Genomic DNA, 19,898 nt, shown 5'->3' with positions numbered 1-19,898 from the left:
GGGGTCAGATCATCATTTCCTTGTTAAATAATACATGTTGACATTAAAGATTCAATTTAGTTGGGTACAATATACCTTCACATTGTCCTTCATAGCTGGAAATGTGCGTCATCATTTTCTTGTAAAAAGTGTGGCATGTTCTTCTGGAATCATTCTTTATGTCCTCCAAAATACAGACGGGATACGTTATTGTCTATCTGACATGCAGCACAAGCCTTTGATGTAAACGACTGACTTATTTATTTATAGAGACATTGAGTATCTCTTCAGTTACTCGCCCACTCCTCAAACTTCAACCTCTGCCTAACAACTTTCCAACCAGCCTGGCAATCGGGCACTGCCTCTCATTTTGTCAAGCACACAGAGGTTGACAAAAAGCCATGTTGAAAAATGCCTCAATCGGCTGCCGGATACCCCCACCCCCCACCCCCTCTCGGCCCAGGCACTGTCTGGGAGGACAGAAATGGCTTTTTGAGTGACACAGGCTGGCTGTGCCATTTGCCGTGTCAACTGGTGAAAGAGGAGAGAAAAGGAGGTAGAGACAAATGATGATGGCCCCCGCCATGATTGTCCTGCGCCCCTTCTCGCTTTAAGCCACCATCTTTCCCCCCCCGGAGGTCACGGCAGTCCAAATAACATTGCCTTTTAATGCCAAAATGCCAGTTGGTTTAAAAAAAAAAAAGTTCAACATGCAATTGAAAGTTGTTTGCCTCATCTGTGACACAGCATGGCCTCATTTTGTTTTCTTTTAATATTTTCATGCACTTAAAATTTTTCCATTCATGGAATATCTTGTGGGAATGTAAAACTTACATTACTCCCAATACATTAACATGTATTTGGGAGAAGGTAAGAATTAAAGTAAATGTAAGTTAGTGGTGAATAATGAACTGAGTTACATAACTAATAGTCTGTCTGGGTCTTGTTTCCATTTGAAGGTGAAAGATAAATGTTTTTAATAGTTCACTGTTATGTATTTTTATTTTTCATTTTCTCTCTCTCTCTCTCTCTCTCTCTCTCTCTCTCTCTCTCTCTCTCTCTCTCTCTCTCTCTCTTTTTAGTAAACGTCAGCTGAGTTAATCTGCTACAGTCAGTGCTCTTAAATATCCTGGAAGAAATCATGTAACTGCGCCGTTTTCCCAACATGGGCTATCGATAGCAGACAACCGCAGCGTGGTCGTTCCAGCCACAGCATCATAAATATTCAATGATCATATTCTATGATGAAATCTTCAAGCCATTCATAAAGCTGTGCCAAATGGTGCATGAGTAAAGAAACATGAACACCAGTGGTGGTTAAAAGTATGCTGTCGAGAGGTTGACAAACTAACAGGGAGACTTTGAAGTAGTGTTGAAATTGAGTCATCCCTTTAAAACTACAAACATGCTAATTATGCTAACTTAATGTAGTTTTATTTTCCTTCCAATATGGCAAAAAAAAAAAAAGATACTCCCTTTGTTTGGATAAAAATAAATAAATACAGAAACTTTAAGCTAGCTTGTTGTTTTGCTCTATGACGAGGTTTATCCTTTTACCGTTTAACATCGTAAATATTTAAATAAAGTGTGATACATGGAGGTAAAGTATGCAGCATTCAGATCAGCTCACTTCGCTAGGTTGTGTACAATAGGGCCAGTTTGAAGTGATGTTTAATTTGCAATCTTCTTACTGTCGTTGTTCAATTGAAGCAAGAAGAAAAAAACCCATTATAAAAGCATGTCATTGTTATTGTGGCCATGTCTTTGTTGCTGCTGTACTGCTCAGTTATTGCAAAATAATGGCAAGGCTTTATTGGTTATGTACTCCAAAGTATGTAAATGGATGTGCAGGAAAGCAACGCTGTCATTTTCTGAGGTAATGTGGCTTAATGTCCTCTCCAGTCATTTTGACCAGCCCCTAAGTGTGCTCAATGTGGCTTGACTGCTCCCCCCCCCCCCCCCCCCCAAGCTTTCGTTGCTTTGAGCTGCGATTTGGACTCTTACCTCTCATCGCTTTCCAATACCCCAGAGCACTGTGAAGCTGCGAGTCTCAATCAGTAACTTTATGTTCCTCGGGGAACTGTGAAAAATGCTTAAAAATCAAATTTCAGATTTCCTTTCTAAGTTGTCCCTGAGCTGAATGAATTTGGACTTTTCCGTCTTTTCGTTTCCGTTTCCATTTCTCGTTGCTCCGCTGTGTGCTTGTGTTGACAGAAATGGAAACTGTTCCAAACTAATATCTTTCAGAGAATTATGTGACATTTATTTTCAACAGCCATTCAATAACTTACAGTCCTGTTCAATTTGTGTTTCCCCACCCACAGTTTCTCACTACCCAGTTAAGGGGAATTATATGATATTAGTAATATTACAAATGTAGCTCAATATTCATCGACCGGCGTGCCATGTCGCCCCTCTCTTAAAAATGAGATGGACTGTAGTTATTGCAGTTATTGATTTTAATAACCAGGCTGTTAAGGCCCAAACGCAGAGTCGTTCTCCTGCTCAGCTTCCTCCTGTGATGTGTGAGGGCTGTGCTGTTCCTTCATCTGGATAACAAAGGATCTATAAAGTAATTTAAGTAAAGGCTTGGCATGATTAGGTTTGCTGACAATTGCAGTTTGTCTTCTTTGTCTTCAAACCTTTCTTGACATTATGTTTTATGATGTGTAGGCCTACTTTGTACCACTTCTTTTTTTTTTTTTTTTTTTTTTTTTTTTTTTTTTTTTTTTTTTTTTTCTTTTCAACCCAACCATGGATCTGTATTTTTATGCAAGACACCAGGAGTAAAGGTTGAAACCGGAAGCCATTGTGATGCCAACAATGTTCCTTCAATGATCAAACTTCCTCAAAACACTATTGACCTATTAGAGCGAGGGATCGAGGGAGTGTGACTGATGTTAAATCTAGTCAGCCATCAGCCATTACATCGCTGCAGGTCTTGCATTACTCCATGTCACTGACCCTCTCACTGTGTAGGGACTTGTCAAACCCCCTATGGTGTTCACTTGTTGTACATGTTATGGCTTTCGGTGGAAATGACAGGAAAGGAAGGTCACAGAGGTCGGCGAGCATGGCGGAGGCTTGAAGGTTTAAACAAGAGTCCATTTCCCTTCAACAATCACAGCACGGCCTTCTTCTGTATGTTCTTTTACAACAATGTCTAATGAACATGAAACACATTGTTGACTTGACTCTTAAGAGAGTAATGGTTAAAGTTCTTTCTTTATCCATTGTATGGCTTAGCAAACCACTACCCACCACTGAAGAGATATCTTGCTCCAGCTTGTTTGTCACAAGCAAAGCCACAGACATGTTTTGACAATACTCCACTCGAACTGTCTACCGTGAACTTTTCACCAGCCCTCGCAGGAGATCCTTCCATAATTTATCCCTTTACTTTGGCAAGTCTACTGTAGGTCATTTGCAGAGGACTAAACAAACTCTATAACTCTACACCATTGACCTCTGCCTTCTCTCTCTTCCTGTCTTAGCTCTGACTCATTTCTCTGTGAAGGCTTTCTAAGTCTTTCAAAGTCCTCTTTTCAAAGGCTTTACTTCCTGTGTTCAACTCTTTCTCTCATGTTCTTTTTCTCAGAGCCGGCAGAAGCTCAGACTACAGATCTAAACGATTGTGGCGTGATTTGTTTGATTTTCTCTTTATTTTCTTCTGATGTGTTTCTTACTTCCTGAATGTTGTTCTCACTTTTTCTTTAATTAAATAATTGTTTTTTTCTCTTTCATTTGTTCGCTTTCTTTTTCGCTTTGCCAGTAAAGCAAGTTTTTGACTCCCAAACAAGAATTTATCTCGCATCTCGAAGGCGCTCATTAATTGATAAATCCTGTATCGTCTGAATCAGAATAACAACTGTTGAGGTGGCTCATTGTCATTGTTGGCACTATCACAAGCTAACGGTTGTCTTGGACTTCAGGACTTTGTACTCAAGTTGAGAAATTCTTGCTCGGCACGCGTTCTGTCAGAACACCGGTGCAGGCCAAACATCAATTATCTATTGATGAAAGAAAATCTCATTACTGGGCATCAGGCAGGTTTAATGGTGGAGATCATGCTTGTTTGCCTGACCGTTAATGGCCCTGGTTATTAGAGCAGCCATTTGACTTTTCCCCACCCTGCCGCCGACAGACAGCAGCCTGCCACTGACAGTGATGCATGGGACCCCCTCAGTCATATTGATCACCCTGGGAGAGTCTATGCACATAGGCACCCATACAAAGACATTCTTGTCCTATTGTTCTTTGCAAGCATGCCAACCACTGCTGAATTTGGTCTCAACCTGAAAGTCAAAGTCAAGACAATGGCCCACCAGATTTCTATAAATCTTCTCAAGATGCAGGTTGACAGTCATTGGCTAAATCAGGTCTTGAAGGTACTTTACTTTTTTTGTGTTAATCGTTTCGACATCTGGAGAGAGTCGGAATGTGAGGGAATGGCGGTTACACGTCATTCTGGAACCTAATCTTTTAAAAGACCAGATTTAAACGCACTTCAACTCAGTGTAGTGTTCAATATGGGCAACTATATCCTGCCAAGCTGAGGCAAACCCTAACCTGAATAGCCAACTTTAAATGCAGAGCATCTTTATCCTTCTTTCAACATGAGCTCCGCCATCCATGAAGTCGTTGGACTAAACTGACAACACTGAGCAGCACTGATTGGCTGTACCGCGAGTCACGAACCTGCATACATGTATCCTACAGTCTTAGCATAGCAACAGGGGAAGCTACAACGCCAAATAAATATATATGCAAAAAAATAAAATTCCACTGCTTACCAAAATGTTTATGCCAAAGACTATTGTCTTCAGTTTGTTTTCAAACCAAAAAATAAATAAATAATAATAAAAAAAAAAAAAAAAGCCACCAGCATGACGTTTTATCAATACCCGTCATCTGGGATCAGCAGAACTTCTCAAATAGGTCAATCACTTTAGCTGATGTTAATAAAAACAGGATCAGTCTCACTGCCCACATATTATCCCTATTTGATGACTGTTGACCTCCCCCCCCCCATCCCTTATTCCAATTTGCTTGTAATGGTGACCGCTCTGGTCATCAGTTAGTTTTTTTTCACCGTTCTTTAACGCTGGCTGCAGCTGCTCCTACCATGTGAAGATTTCTTTTTTTTTTTTTTTTTAAATCACAGGCCCCATTAACACAGTATTTACATCCTTGTCTGATCTATGCCATTAAGGGATCGATAGCGGTTTGTTTAATTCATTAATTTATTCTTCCATGTCTCCCTCTCTCTCGTTTTTTTAAAGGTGATCTATATTTATAGATTTCTCCTGGAACTCGCTGGCCTTTTCCTCTCGACCCAACCACAGTGACATGCTAATACAGTTAGCCTTTTGATACCCAGGCATGCTCTTTTTTTTTGTGATGGAGCGGGAGACAAGTGAAGCACTTAGGAAAGCCGCGTGTTTAGTTTGATGAAGTTCTCTATTTGTCAGGCTAACAACACCTGGAAGAACTGCTTGTTAGCGTTATCTAAAAGCCCATTTTAGTTTTGCAGGATTTAGCATATGACCCTGATTTCCAGCCCAGCTGTGCGACTGTGTTCCATTAACAGCAGTTTATGGACCCAAGTAATGGCCATGCACTATTGACAATGAGCTGTGGGAAGATTTTAAGAGGGTGAAACAGTCAGAGTGCATGTGGCCTGTTTTTAAACCGAGTGACAACACTTTTGACATCCACGTAAACTGCTCCAGGGTGTTGTAGTGTTTCCTTTCAGCGGCTTGTCATTTTCTTCTCTCCCTTTGGTGAGCAAAGATTAACTAACACATTCCAATGGAGCCTCTGTTTTCAGGTTCAGCATGGCCCATACTGTCAGTGCCCCAAACAAATAAAATCTGGTAAGCACATGACTACAAAAAGATTTTAGAAGTCCCATCAGCACACATACAGAAACGCATCATCCTCGTCTTTTTCTTGGATTATTTACACATGAGCTCAAAGAAGTCGTGACTCCCAGCAACTCTCTCACACTGTTACTGTATTTATTTGGAGTAGGTGTCCCTTTATTTATTTTTCTCCGCGGCCATCTGTGGTCCAGCGCAGTTTGATTCACTTTTCTATTTACCTTTTGATTAATTATCTCCGCCCAGGAGGAGCATTTTCAACAGATATTGATTTTTTTTATTTTTTTTTGTTGTTGTTGAAATCGGATCAAAGTTGTGGATGTACATCTGGCTCGAGGGCACAGATGTATCATTTAAAGCAACTCTGTGTGTCCTCCCTAAGAAAAATGAGCCGTATAAGCTAAGCTAGCGCGAGAGGCTAGTGTTGAGAGATGATGGACTTTAGCTGGATGGAGCCGTTCTTCCCCCTAAATGGAGTTTTCACGCAAGACTGAGCTCGGAGCGTGGAGCTCGACCCACGAGTGCTCAGCTTTTTCGCCTAAATCTACTCGTGCCTTTTGAAAAATAGACAAACTGTCTTTTTAACGTGACATTCATGACTCTGAATTAACTGCCCTCAGCTATTGATTTTTTTCTTTTTCTTCTTTTGGTGAATGGGGAAGGTTGGGAATATGAATTAAGGTATAGAGATTATCTGATTGCTCCATCCATTTTCGCCTTTCTCCCCACGTTGAACCTCAACCCAGGGCTTAGGATCACTTATTGCTCAGAGGAGGTTTGATCTCCTTGCCACTGCACATAAAGGAACACACACACACACGACACACCTCCACATCACTCTTTCAATCTCCTCGAAGGCTGAGTTTGATAAATGGCTTATTCTGCTGGATGAGCAAAGGACTGTAGGTGGGAGAGATTTGCGCATTTCCTTCTTTTTTTTTTTTTTTTTTCTTTCTTTCCCTTCCTGAATACGAATTCAAATTCTTTCAAAGGGACCGTCTCGTTTGTTTTCTCTGAGTCAAGGCGATGACGTCGGACGTGATCAGATAGTATGACAGACACTGATGCCGCTGCTCTTGGTTAAGTTACATTGTCATACCAGCCATGTGTGCACTGACATACAATACTACTAACACACCCAAACTCATTAATGTGATGAGAACTTAATCCCTTAACACTCAAGAACGCTCTAACGCTCTGACATAAATATGAATTGAAGTCCTTGATAGTTTTCACTCTTTTTATTTTTATTTTTTTATTTGGACACCCACTTGAGCAGGCTTAGCTAAATGTTAATATGAAGTGTGTTTTCTCCCTCTCTTTCTTACACGTGTGTCAGCAGCATGGCTTACACTCTGAAGAAATACAGTGCTTGCCACCGGCCGTGCCCCTGCCTTTAAACTTTTACGACCCACGCTGGTAATTTCACTCAGGCAAACTTAAACCTCTGCGGTGATGACTGTGATCTCAGTTATCAGAATATGCAGTAAAAAAAAAAAAAGAAAAGTGACAGTGTTGCCTCCAGTGATGATTGAAAGCGCTGACTGACAGATTCATTTCCTCATGGCCTTGCTTTATGTATGTGGCCTGCTCTCTTTTCCCAAGGAGAAAATGCAAAGCACATAATGTACATAGAAGGCAATATTTGAATGGATCTGTAACCTGAATGCCAGTTTGCCCTGATCACATAAGTAGACGCGCCCAGTTCTCCATAACCTTGGGTTATTTATCCATTTGTGTTTTTCCCTCCAGGTTTTCAGACTTTGTTTTGTTTGGATGTGGTGATTAAAGGAAATCCCATTGCTTGCCAATTTTTAAATTGCAAGCCCCCACTGTGTTCTTTCATTTTCTTTTAGTGCCCGCTTTGGCTCAGACATGACGTGTCACCTACCGCAGCCTTTTTTAATTTATTTTTTATTTTTTTTGTTCACTTTCAAACGGCTAAGTGAATTAAATCTGCTGCAGATTTGAAACATGCCCAGGGGCCAGGTTTCACTTCAATGGCACCAAATGGCTTTGTCTTCTGTGCCTGCAATGCACACGCGCATTGCTGTGTGTTTGTATGTGTATTTAGCCTTTCTTCTTTTTTTTCCCCCCCCCCATCCACTGTGTCGACACAATCCCAGCATTTATGAGATTATCGAGCCCATTTGTGTTCCGGCGGGAGCCATCTTGGCTCGGAGGAGGCCTCCGCTGGGAACCATCTGGGCTCTACTCAAAGCAGTTTCCACTCCGCCTCCTCTGTCCTCTCTACATTGTGACCGTAGCTATTTACTTTGAAAGAAGGAGGAACTCAATTCAGTGTGTTTACGTAAAGTGGAGATAGTGCGCTCTGATGTGGGACGTTATTCATTTAAGAAGGAAAACAGAGAAGGAAGTGATGTCACAACACTTCCTCGAAGGTTGCAAACACTCTGAAGTACAGATCGTTCTTAAAAAAAACCCATTTATCTTTTGATTATTCTTTCCAGAAATTACTTTTGTCTCTGTGATTGAAACATATGATTGAACTGAAATTAAACTTTTCAGCTCAAAGTATTGCTTAGAAATACTTCACTCCAAGTTGGGAAGAGGGGGAATTTAGTTGTTACAACAAACAAATAATAATTTAAAAAAAAAAAAAAAAACAGGAATGGAATCCACAGAAATAGGCCAAAGCAAAAATAACGCCCCAACAGTAACAGATCAGGAGACATGAATATAAATAAACATTGAAAATCTGTAATGGATGGGAAAAAAAATGGCTGACAACAACCCAGAAGCAGAATCGAAAGTTGCCAAGACTGAACAAAAGAGATTATTACTGGCAATAAAAGCTCACAGTAAAAACAAGCTGTTGTCAGTCCTATTTTTTCATATTGACTGCAGCATATTGTACCAGCACTGGAAGTACACTTCAATCCTGCCATGGATTTAAAGCCTCTCCAAGCTGATCTTATTCTGCCAGTAGAAAACTGGGCCTCCTCTATTCCTTTTTTATGAATTAATTTGTCCTACTTAATTTCACATTTGACCTCTCGATTAGCCTCTTTCATCTGCTCCCGCTGCCCAGTGAAATGCCAGATTCTCTTTATTTAATGATGCTTTTCAGGGTCTTGGTCACCAAAGGTTTATAACGTATAGTTAAGTTTTTTTTTTTTTGCCTTAGGCTTGGTATCACACTCTCCGATACTGAAGAGATATTTTCTTTCGAATGACTTCGCTTGATAAAAGGAGTACATCACTTTTACAGTCTTGGTCATGCTTCTGAAAATCAATGCTTAAGTAGACAACAAGTGCCGACATTTCCTTTAAAATATACACAAAGTGACTTCAGCGTGTAGTTCAGTGTATGCGTTCAGCCCGTTGACTTTGCTGCTATTTGTCATCAGGTCATGTAGTTTCTACGTCCTCACAGCAGCCCTCCACTCGCCTCCATTAGCAGACTAATTTTCTCTCCATAAGCTTGGCAGTATGTGCTAATGACATTTCTTATATAAATTGTTTCTGGGGGGGAAAAACCCCACACAGTATTATTGGCTGTTATGGACTTAAAGAGTGGATGACAATCCTGTTGACAGTTTCGCATCAACATTTCATACAGTACGCTTAATTGATCTTAAGTGTTCTGTCTGGTTGTAAAGGTGGACAGTATCTAGTTACTATAGAGAGAACATGAGAACTACATTTTCTTCAAGCAAATGAAATCCCCAGACTGAAGCCTCAGTGGAAGAGATGTGAGATGTGTGGCGATTATTTCTTGCCTTTGACTTTGTTGCGTTGACAGTTGTATTGTTTAACTGAGGAGTGATAGTGTGATCAGCCTTTTTTTTTTTTTTTTGCAAAACAAGTGAGATATAACAAAGTCCTCAGCTTCCTCTGTGAACACATTTATCCTTGGCTGGTTTTTTTGTGTGCTTTTCTTGTGATAGCAGTTTATAGCTCAGGAGGTCTTTTTTTGTGCTGACTCTGTAATGTTTGCACGTCATTCTGTAACTCTGTGTAGAACACATGCAGTCCTATATGGAGCTTTCAATTTTGTTCATCTGAAAACATGTCAACGTTTTATTTGAGTTTTGCCTTTGCTGCATTTACTGATGGATGACAGTGACGTTGGTTCGAGCCATTCTGTAAGATTTTCTCCCCAGCACTCGCCCACTTCCCCATTTGACATTTGGCTGCTCGAAGGACCAGTGGCGCTCTTAATAGTCCAGTTACGTAGCCGCTTCTGCACTTAGAGACAAAGAGAGATAAAAGGGGAGAGTTTGCTGAGGATGCAGATGAGGTGGAAGTGATGGTGTCACAGTGGGGACCTGAGATGGTTGACAAACGTCCAAGCTGCTTTTTTCTCTTTGGATTAGAAACAACAAAAATCTGGGCTTATGTTTAAAATCCAAATGGAGCTGATGCTCATGTTTTAGCATCGACATGTCCCTGAAAAATAAATCAGAATTTGTCAAACGGATGACTTTGTCGGGCCTATTAAATAATTCTGTTTGCTCGAGATATTGTTTGTCTGTACAGGGCCCATGTCAGCCGATTAGTAACATCCGTAACTCATCCATGGTAGTGACACGAACAGTTATATTGAAAAGAGAGAAAAAAAACTTTTATGCCACACTTCTGTTTTCTTTAAGCCGTTGGTGCGTTGATGTGACATGCTAGGAAGGCGGTAATACATCTATTAGTCACTTTCCATTTTCATTCAAGTGGAAACCCAATAGAGAAAGTTGAAATATGTATGTCGCTGCTGAATGCCTACGTTGTCAGTTCTGTGCTTTTTTTTTTTTTTTTTTTTTTAATAGAACAGATTATACGTTCATTAATGAAACCCTTTTACTTGAGATGAGAACAAGGCAGAGCAGTTTACAAACTTAATTCCCCTCAGATTTCCCTTGTGGCTGCAGGGCTAAGCAGCGCGAGTCTTAATCGCTTGACTTCTCTCTATCTCCTCGGCACACCTGCCCTCTCACTTTCTCGCTGACTGAGGCGTTAGAGTAAGGAAAAAATCGATTGATTTCCCCCACTCCACTTTTTTTTTTTCTTTTTTTTTTCCCCCGGTCGTCCGTCACTTATGAAACAAAATGTAATGAATAGATAATTAGCCTGAATAGGCAGAATTTGGTTGGAGTCCATCATGGGACATGTTGTGAGATCTTTCCTACTTTGTCAGCAGGGTCAGCTTTTTCACTGCCCTCATTTGTTCACTTAGGAGAATTGCACCTTGGCTGTCGTTAATTGCAAATGATTTACATTACAAAAAGGAGGATAACAATATTCAGTCTTAATTAAGGTTGAAGTTTATACGCGACACTCACTTAAAGCCACACTTTTCTTTTGTCAGCTTTTGGAATTCTGTAATAATTTGCACATTTCTACTGAGACAAGGCCACTACTTTATTTTTAACCAAATGTGTGCCATGCTGAAACACAGCAGATAGTCCTGATTGACAAATCAGCAACAGGCAAATGAAACCGGATGTGTGTGTTTGTGGGGGGGTGTGTGTGTGTGTGTGTGTGCTACCAAATCAATATAAAGCTCAGGGGCCTCAATTGATGTCTATGTAAGAACAGTTGTGTCTTTTTATAGGAGCCCCTCCCCCCACACTCGCCCACTTTCTCTTCATTGCTGTGATGGAATCTCAGACATAATCCTGGATACTGATAATTAACTGTCTCTTCTTCCCCTCCATGTTTCTATCACAGGTGGAAGTCGAAGTTGAAAGCATGGACAAAGCGGGCAACTTCATTGGCTGGCTGCACATCGAGGGTCTGAATCTGTCAGTGGCCCTGGTAGAAAACGCTCTTTCCAAGGTCCACTTCACGGCCGAGCGCAGCGCTTACTACAAAACCTTGGTCTCAGCAGAAGAAGTCTGTCGAGAGAGGAAAGAGAAGGTAGGTGTCACTTAAGCGGCTACAAGAGCCACAACTACTCTACATCCTCTTAAACTTTCAGCGTAATGACTTTACTCCCAACTGAGAGGAAACTGTCCTCATAAAGCCTTCACATTCATTAAGGTTACTCTAGGATATGCAGCATGACATCTAGTGATGTATTATTTAGAAAGAGTTACTTTTCTGTCTTAGCATTGTCCCCCTTCAAGAGACATGATGTCATGTTTCTCAAGAATTGTCGCAGCGAGCTGCCCCGGTTACATATCAGGATTTAGTTTTTTCACATTCTTTACCACAGTCTCCTTACTAAAGGTTTTCTTGCCTCCGACCATATTTTAATCATTTTCTGCATCGAACCTCTTTCCCCTACCGCACTAGTACTGGTGTGGGTCATTAGTAGAGATGAAAATACAGGTAACAACATAATGGCGCTTGGGAACTGAGGCGGGAGACGTGTAAAGCTGTTTCAATCCGCTGCGGTTCACAAACATTTTCTCAACTATCCTTTTTTAGAATATTTATTTTCTGCAAAATCCATTCAGATTGTTTTTTTTATTTCCACGTCATTCAATATCTTAATTGGCTTCAGTTTACGGTGAAAATACAGGGAATTTTAGTTTTGACCGTTGATGGCGCGCAGCAGGAGGCATTCCCATTTCAAATGTGTGAAAACTATATGAAAACACAAACACACTCTTCAACGTCTTCTCCATCAGATGCGTTTTTTTTTTGTTTTTTTTTTGGTCACCTAAAGCTTCCACATATTGCTCCCCCCCCCCCACCTCCCAATCCTGGTAGGACAGGTGCTGCCAAGACCTTTGGCTTCCATTACACCAAAATGGAGCCTCTATATCCAGACAGAAAGTGTGAATCATAAAGCTAGAGGAATACACATCAATTCATCTATCACGACACACTGTGTGATCATTAAAAAAGCAAGTCTCGTCTTTGTGTTAATTAGCATGCAGGCGGTGCTGTTAGTCAACGCTACAAAAATGTAGAAATGCTCCATCTGGGGTTGAGAATACCTACATATTTCTATAATCACCGACGCTTCCTTTCCTCAATGGGAGTCCTTTGATGGATGGAGGCCTCTCTCACACTGATCCTGATCTCGCCCTGCATTTTCATTATGGCTCCAGGAGTCACCCCTGCCAGATGCATGAAGTGCCCGGCCAGCTGTCATCCTCGCCCTCTTCCTCTCTATCTCCATAACTCATCTCTTTTACCCTCTCCCCCGCTCTCCTACCCTTCACTTCTCTCTCTTTTTCACTTACTTCTGCCTATTTGGGTCCTTTAGGAGACACAAATGCCTGTTCTCGCCACATAAACGTGATGTATTGCTGCAGCCATGGAGGGGCTGGTTTCCTTTTTCCCTTTCTCAGAATCTGTCATGTTCATGGTCATTGTATTTTTACTCCTCTTCCTTGTTCCTGGCGCCCCTCTCTCTCTCTCGCAGATATTCTTCATACTGCATAGTGTCTTCATCTTTCCCTGAAGGATGAAATTGAAAGGTAAGGATTTCAGATTTGGTGTGCAGGTGAACCGTTAGCCAGAAGCAAATCCTGCCAGCCATGTGAGCACACTGACCCTGCCATGTTGAATTTAACAGTAGCAAGACGGCACCTTCCTGACACCTCTGGTGACAATTTCACTACCGGTTTCTGACCCCCTTTTGCAGTGTGAGGACAGATTGACTTCCACCGCAAGGTTTTGACTTGAGCCAACCTGAGTGCGGACAGCGTTGGAGAGGAAAGACGACAGAATGGGGCCTGAGTGGACCAGACAGACAGTGATTATGTTTGATGTTCGTTTGCTACAGGCACCAGTATACAGATCAACCACAGCTGGATTTGTGTGTGTGTGTGTGTGTGTGTGTAGTAAGAGTATGTTGTATTAATAAAAGCACATGGCAGTTGGCTGTATGTGTGTGAATACATGGCATGCAAGTTGCAGGCGGAAGAGGTGGGACTTGGGTGTTCTAATTAGTCCATGGAGACCGGCTCATGAAACGCTGAGAGCTTGGCGTTCACTACTACTCCTTCCCTTTTGAAGTCTTTGTTTCTCTTTCTCTGCGTGCAGGCTGAGGCTCGATGAGTGAGATTTTAACCCCTCCCATCTTTTTTTTTTTTTTGTTCCTCCTTCATTGCCCTCCATTTGTTGTCCCTACGGCTGTTGATATGGAAGACACCATTGGTACAGCTGTGTCAGGAATCCCTACAAGACTACAACGTTGTCGTAATGATGTGTGTAGCTACGGAAACACACACACACACACACACACTCATTTAAAGTAATACTTTGCGTTGGCGGTCCAGCAGGGACTCAGGAAAACTAAGGGGAGAGAGGCTTTTTGCAGTAGCATCCTGAACCAAAACTGCTTAGTTCGAGTGACTTAAGTGAATATGAGTTTTTCGCTACAATGAGACCGGTGGGACAAAGTGATTGTGTTCTAAATGAAACCGTCCAGAGGGTTTGAAGAAGAGCCTTTTTCTGGAGCTCAGCATTATTTGATTTTTGCAAATCAGCATCTCTTGGAGAAATATTTGGAACAGTAAACCCATTCCTGCAACACATGAAAAAGGCTCAAATTGCTAATTCTGTGGCCCATTATTTCTTGCAAAGCTATTGTTAACATAAATCGCCTTCAAAGCATGTCACCCTGTCAGAAGCCATTGTCGTGCTTTCGGAGCGACCGTTTTTGGGATTCATTAACTTGTTTTATCCACCTATTTCATGCCGTTTGAGCAATGACTCATCTGTTGCAAAGCTGCTATTGTGCAGATCTGGATTCACAAACTCTTGCTCAACAGGCATCTCTGTAAACAAGACGGGTCGCAAAACCACTACATTCCGTCACTGTAATATGAAATGGCTCATTGCAGCGATTCATGTGATGTTCCAGTATTCCCCATGCTGACGTCGAGAAAAATACATTTGGAGTGATAGCAGCAGTTTCGTTGAAAAATCGATCTGGAGCAGAGACTTAGAAGACGCTGGCTGTAGTTTTCATTTAAGCTCCCCTGAGACAAAGCAGGTGAGGGGATATTTGTTTGATGCCTGAAAGTACTTATTTTGACTTTTCCTTTAAAATCCTGAACCAAGATCAACATTAAAAGTCCAGTTGATTTGACCGTGATTTTGCACAAAGGCTGTTTAGAGGTAACAAATGGATTAAGATTTTTTTTTTACTGCCGAGGAAATAATAACCTTTGGATTTACTCTGATTGAATGACTAGCTGAATAGCTTTCTAAGCATATCTGATCCGTACATTGCCATTTTTTATCCTTTTTTATTACACTTCAGTTGCCTCTGGCTAGCTCTCCCAAAGGTCAAGTAGCCTGCCTCGCAATTGAAACATGTCAACACATGACCAGGATTCCTCATCCCCAAACCACCTGCTGTTTATCTATGATTTCATGTTGGTTTTCAAAGAGTGTGCAAAAGGCAACGTCCCCCTGTCCTCTCATCTAAATGCTGTCTTCTCAGCAGTCAGCAAACTATACACCTGGCTACACAGGAACACGCTGTGGATGGATCACAATAATTGGGCTTTTAGCAAAGCTAAAAGGCTTGTTTCTGTGTTGAGGCGGAAGGAAATTCAGATTTCACACAACTATCTATGAGTAATGCTTTGCAAGCTGTCTGCTTACAATAATAGCACATCGAAGAACATGTACATGGTTCTGAAAGTTTGACCTTGAGCGATTAACAAGAAGTCAACTAAAAGAAAATGCTCCATATGCACAGTGAAGTACTGTCTTTTGTTAAATACGCATGTATTGTGATTCTTCTGCAAATAGTCTTTGTAGGAAACATACCAGCAGCTTTGTTTGGTTTCATGGATGAAAGTCCCTTTTCTATTAATACCATTCGTGAGCTTGCTAAACCCCTGAAGGTACTGAAAGGTTTTCAGGGTTGCAATCTTTTTCTCTCTCTCTCTCTCTCTCTCTCTCTCTCTCTCTCTCTCTCTTCCCATTTTCTTGGTCTCTCATAGCAAAATAACCTGTGGCAGTCACCAAGCAATATCATGGAAATATACAAGGGATTAATATTAAAGTAAGTAATCTGTGAAATCTTCAACTAAAACAGAAAAGTACGTTTGGCTCATTTTGTTGCTCACTCCAGTCATTGTTTTGTCCCTTTTAATCAAATCCCATTGCTGCTCCTGCAAATTCAGTCCTATTTACTTAAGCCAAATCCCAGACTGTCCTCTACAGAGAGCTATTTGGCAAAAAAAAAGGATCATTACTCTTTTTTTTTTTATCAAAAAATTAGCATTATGCACTGTGAACAATTGCTAGTTAATGGTGTTTTGAGGCGAACAGGATGATTGCACCTGTATAACCATTCCAGTCGACTCTCTCCATCAATTGCTAACTGCTGCCATCGTAGCCATGCGATTTCACAAATGGAGGTTCTGTGGTGTTGAAACAGGAGCAATGTTCATGATGTAGCCAGTCGCAGAAGGTGATATCCAATTAATGACCGGGTGAGATACACGTCCAGTCCGTTTGAGGGAGAACAGGAGTGACGGCTGAGAAAACTGCTCCTCAAGTCTGAATGGCAGTAAAATGCCCCGGCTGAGTGGTGAAAGGATCCAGGAGGAAGTTTTTTTTTTGTTTTTTTTTTTCTTAAGGAAAAGTGCTGATGTTTTAAGATTTATTGGATACTTTGGAGATTTCTTGGGCACTGCATTCTTACTTCACATCACAGAAAGTACAACTCCCTGCCACATCCCGCTTACGTTGAAATCCTTCTGAAGCACAGCTTTGGCCACTTTAGAAAATGGATATTAATTGGCCTATGGCTAGATTCAAGCTTGTGTCTTTAATATTTGCCAGGCAATACCAAAGACAAATTCTACCGAGAACTTATTCCTTGCTTTTTGTCATTTTTCACAGCAGTCTATTGTTAGACTTTAAATGGTTGAACTTGGTTAATTATGCCTTTGAGAGACCTTAATCTATAATATTTCTTGCAAAGTGATACTTCAATAACACTCTCATACACAGAGGTTTTGTTATTGTGCCCCTCCATAACCAAATAATATTACAGGCATGTTAATTAGATAATCATTTAAAAGGCTATGCTCCCCCAGTGCCGAGGGAGAGAGGGGGAGAAACGCTGCGTTGATCCTCCTGTATGTCAAACCTTTTTCTCCTCCACTGATTGGCACCTCATGGCGACACTGCCGACATGTTGGCCGACTGTGTGTGTGGCCGCTCGTTTGTGACGCTGTGCACACAACATGAAACGGTTCCAGTGCAAGCCTGAGATCGGCATAAAATCAGCTATACATGTGAGGATCGTCACTTCTCTGGTCAGGCTGAAAATCAGCCGATCCCTTTAACCCACCCATCTATTGGTGTTCCTTTCTATCACTTTCTACTAACAAGTATCATTATATAGGGGCCATTAACAAGCTGGTTGTAGATATTGTCTCTTCATCAACCATCTATTACTGCATCTCAAGTTACCAATTGGACTCAAACAGCAACTAATGCATGATGAAGGAATTCTTATTCGCTGTATCTTTATGGCTAATCCAATGAACCTTTGGAAACATCTGAGGCTCTATCCTTGTCCTTAAATAGTAAAACTTTCCAGCTTTGTTTAAACACCCTCATGTTACTTGGATGGACCTTGACTTCTGCTGTAGATCAAATAGAAACAAACAAAGGAGTTGTTGTTTGCATGGTGAAATGGTTCCTTTATTTTACAGCTTGAAGATAATATTCATTAAGACCCGACTCAGTGCTGAGGTGCTTTCAAATACCAGAAAACAAATGGGAGTATTAAATGGTGCCTGTTGCAGCGTTTTCGCTCAGCTCAGCTCACCGTGGAGAATCATTATGTCACTGGTGATTTGCATTTTTTTGCCCTTTAGGTGATGGGTTGCTAAAACTGTGCCAAAAGTCACAGTACATCACCTCACCCAGGGGCAATCTATATACGCTCGTCCTGCTTGTGTTTCAGATATATCCTCCGAAGACTTGCATAGTGCAGCAGCACATCAGTAGCTAGTCACAAAAACACTAAAGTCCAAGGACTTGGCTGCTTCTTAGGCAGGCATTATCGGTTTGGCTGGAGCTGGAACGCAGTGTTTCAGCTGTGAGTAGCAGCGAACAGGTTTAGTGCAGTTCGATGACTCACCCTTGGCCTAATGCGGCCGAATCAAATGTTGTTGTTCAAGCTTTAAATGAGCTCTTTTCATCATTTTATTTTTTTTAAACGATTTTTTAAAAGTTTTTCTAGAGTAGCAATTTTTTTTTTTTTTTTTTCCGAAAGAGCATCAATTTGGCAAAATCCTCCGAACTGCCTGAAAACCAGAGCATCTGCAGCACAAGTGGACTCAGTGTGTCAGAATTAAACGTTGCTATGAGAACAACAGGCTCCAGCTTTAATTTGTTTGCAGTGATAACAGATCATGGTTACTTTGGTTTACTAGCACTCAGAAGAATATCTTCATAGGTTTATTTAAATATTTAAATCATTTCAATCACTAAGAAATAAAATTGACAAATAGTGCCATAAAAAATAGCATAGAGAGACTAAAAATGGCAATAGGACAACTTACTACCCCTTAGTCAAGTAGCACGGGCAACCTTAGCCATAACTGGAAATCTTCAACAAATTCAGTGAGACAAAGTTTGGCCCTTTTGCCGTAGTGTCAATAAACCTGCAGGACAAAGGCTGTAAGGTTTGTTGGTAAGTGTGAAAGGACAACGCGATCACAGCAAGGGGACATTATTGCCTGCAGGGCAGCCACAATGGGAGAGGTGACCCATGTGAGACCTCACATCAGTGGAAAAGATGGAGAGTACTTACTGCGCACTCTGTTTTATTCCACAAGTTCCCAGGCTTGTTTGTTTCCTTTGTGTGTTTGCATTCGTATCAGCGCACACATGCGAGTGACTCTATGCCGTCTGCTTCCTTTTTGCTATACAATCGTATTTTATGGATGTTTGTGTGTGTGTGTGTGTGTGTGTGTGTGTGTGCAAGTTTACTCCTGCCTTCATCTTTTTTCCGTGTGCCCAAACTGAACCACCTACTACACAAAGCAAAGAGCTGACGGAGGCTTTTTCCATATGGCTAAAGGATTACATAATATGATTCTCTCGTGCGCTGTGTACGCATCCACACACAAAACTTGGTTGCTGATAGAGGGAGGCGCCACACGTGCACGCAACATACTCTCAGTGTCTCTCTCCTCCTTCCTCAAACACCCTCTGAGCATGTGCAGGCCGACGGAGCAAACAGAGACGTACATGCAGACGTCCGCTCCCTGATACCCCCCAATGGAGACGGCAAGCTGGACCCTATCGGCCCGAGGCAGAGACAGAGAAGTCGGAGAACGAGATCAGTGGACCCAGTGATGTGTGTTATTTACACCCCAACCCCCCATTCTCTCCTTCTCTCAAAGTCTTCCTCCTACTTCCTCCCCAGTTCCGAGTTGCACATTCAGCAGTCTGTCAGCTCCACTTGCTGTCTTGCGAATTCACATACAAACGCTCTTTTCATCTTAATCTGCTTCACATTTCCTCCGACGCACGAGGCCGCACATGCATTCACCTGCAGAATGACACATGCAAACTGGTTTTGATGAGCAAGTGCTTACAATCTGAGATACAGGCTCAACCAAGCGAGTCTGCCTCAGCAGTCTCACCTTCTGTGCACTAAATTATACATCGACATGAGTTGCAGGATTACGCGCTGACTTTGAAAATGTCATCTGAAAAATGCATCTAGCCACAAGGACATGAGGGCAATCCTTATGAACACACTCTCAGTTGAGATATTGTACTTGATGAAGCATGAAAACAGGATGTAGAGCCTTTTTGTTAAGATCAACATTTGGTCTGTGCTCTCTGTGAGTACTTTGGCTGGTTTTTTAGTCTTTTTTTTTTGCAGCATAATGTCCCTACTGTTTAAGTTTGATCGTGCATTTTGTTCAACTTGCACTTATGAGCATGTTCATTGTCATGATTATGATCCTGCACTTTTGTTTAGAGGCATTTGTCTGCATGTCCTTGGCCTTGTGCTTCTCCTTCTCCAGTCATGCACAGGAATCTTGCAGGCTCTTAGCAGAGGTCCTCAGGGGCAAGTTTCCGGCCGCCTCTGGTTAATCAGTGCAGAAAAACTCAGGCAGGCAACAGCAC

At 41.5% G+C, this 19,898-nt stretch overlaps 1 protein-coding gene across 1 annotated transcript in view; it reads left to right on the top strand.

Annotated features, from left to right (window-relative positions):
• The window catches only part of snd1 (staphylococcal nuclease and tudor domain containing 1), a 164,695-nt gene that overhangs the window by 89,417 nt on the left and 55,380 nt on the right, over positions 1 to 19,898 (top strand). Inside the window, 1 exon segment of the mRNA XM_079335501.1 lies at positions 11,547 to 11,735. Coding sequence (XP_079191627.1) covers positions 11,547 to 11,735 — 189 coding nt within the window.

The sequence above is a fragment of the Symphodus melops genome (genome assembly GCF_947650265.1).
Source record: "Symphodus melops genome assembly, chromosome: 22".
Taxonomy (NCBI): domain Eukaryota; kingdom Metazoa; phylum Chordata; class Actinopteri; order Labriformes; family Labridae; genus Symphodus; species Symphodus melops.
This window is presented reverse-complemented; position numbering and strand designations above follow the sequence as displayed.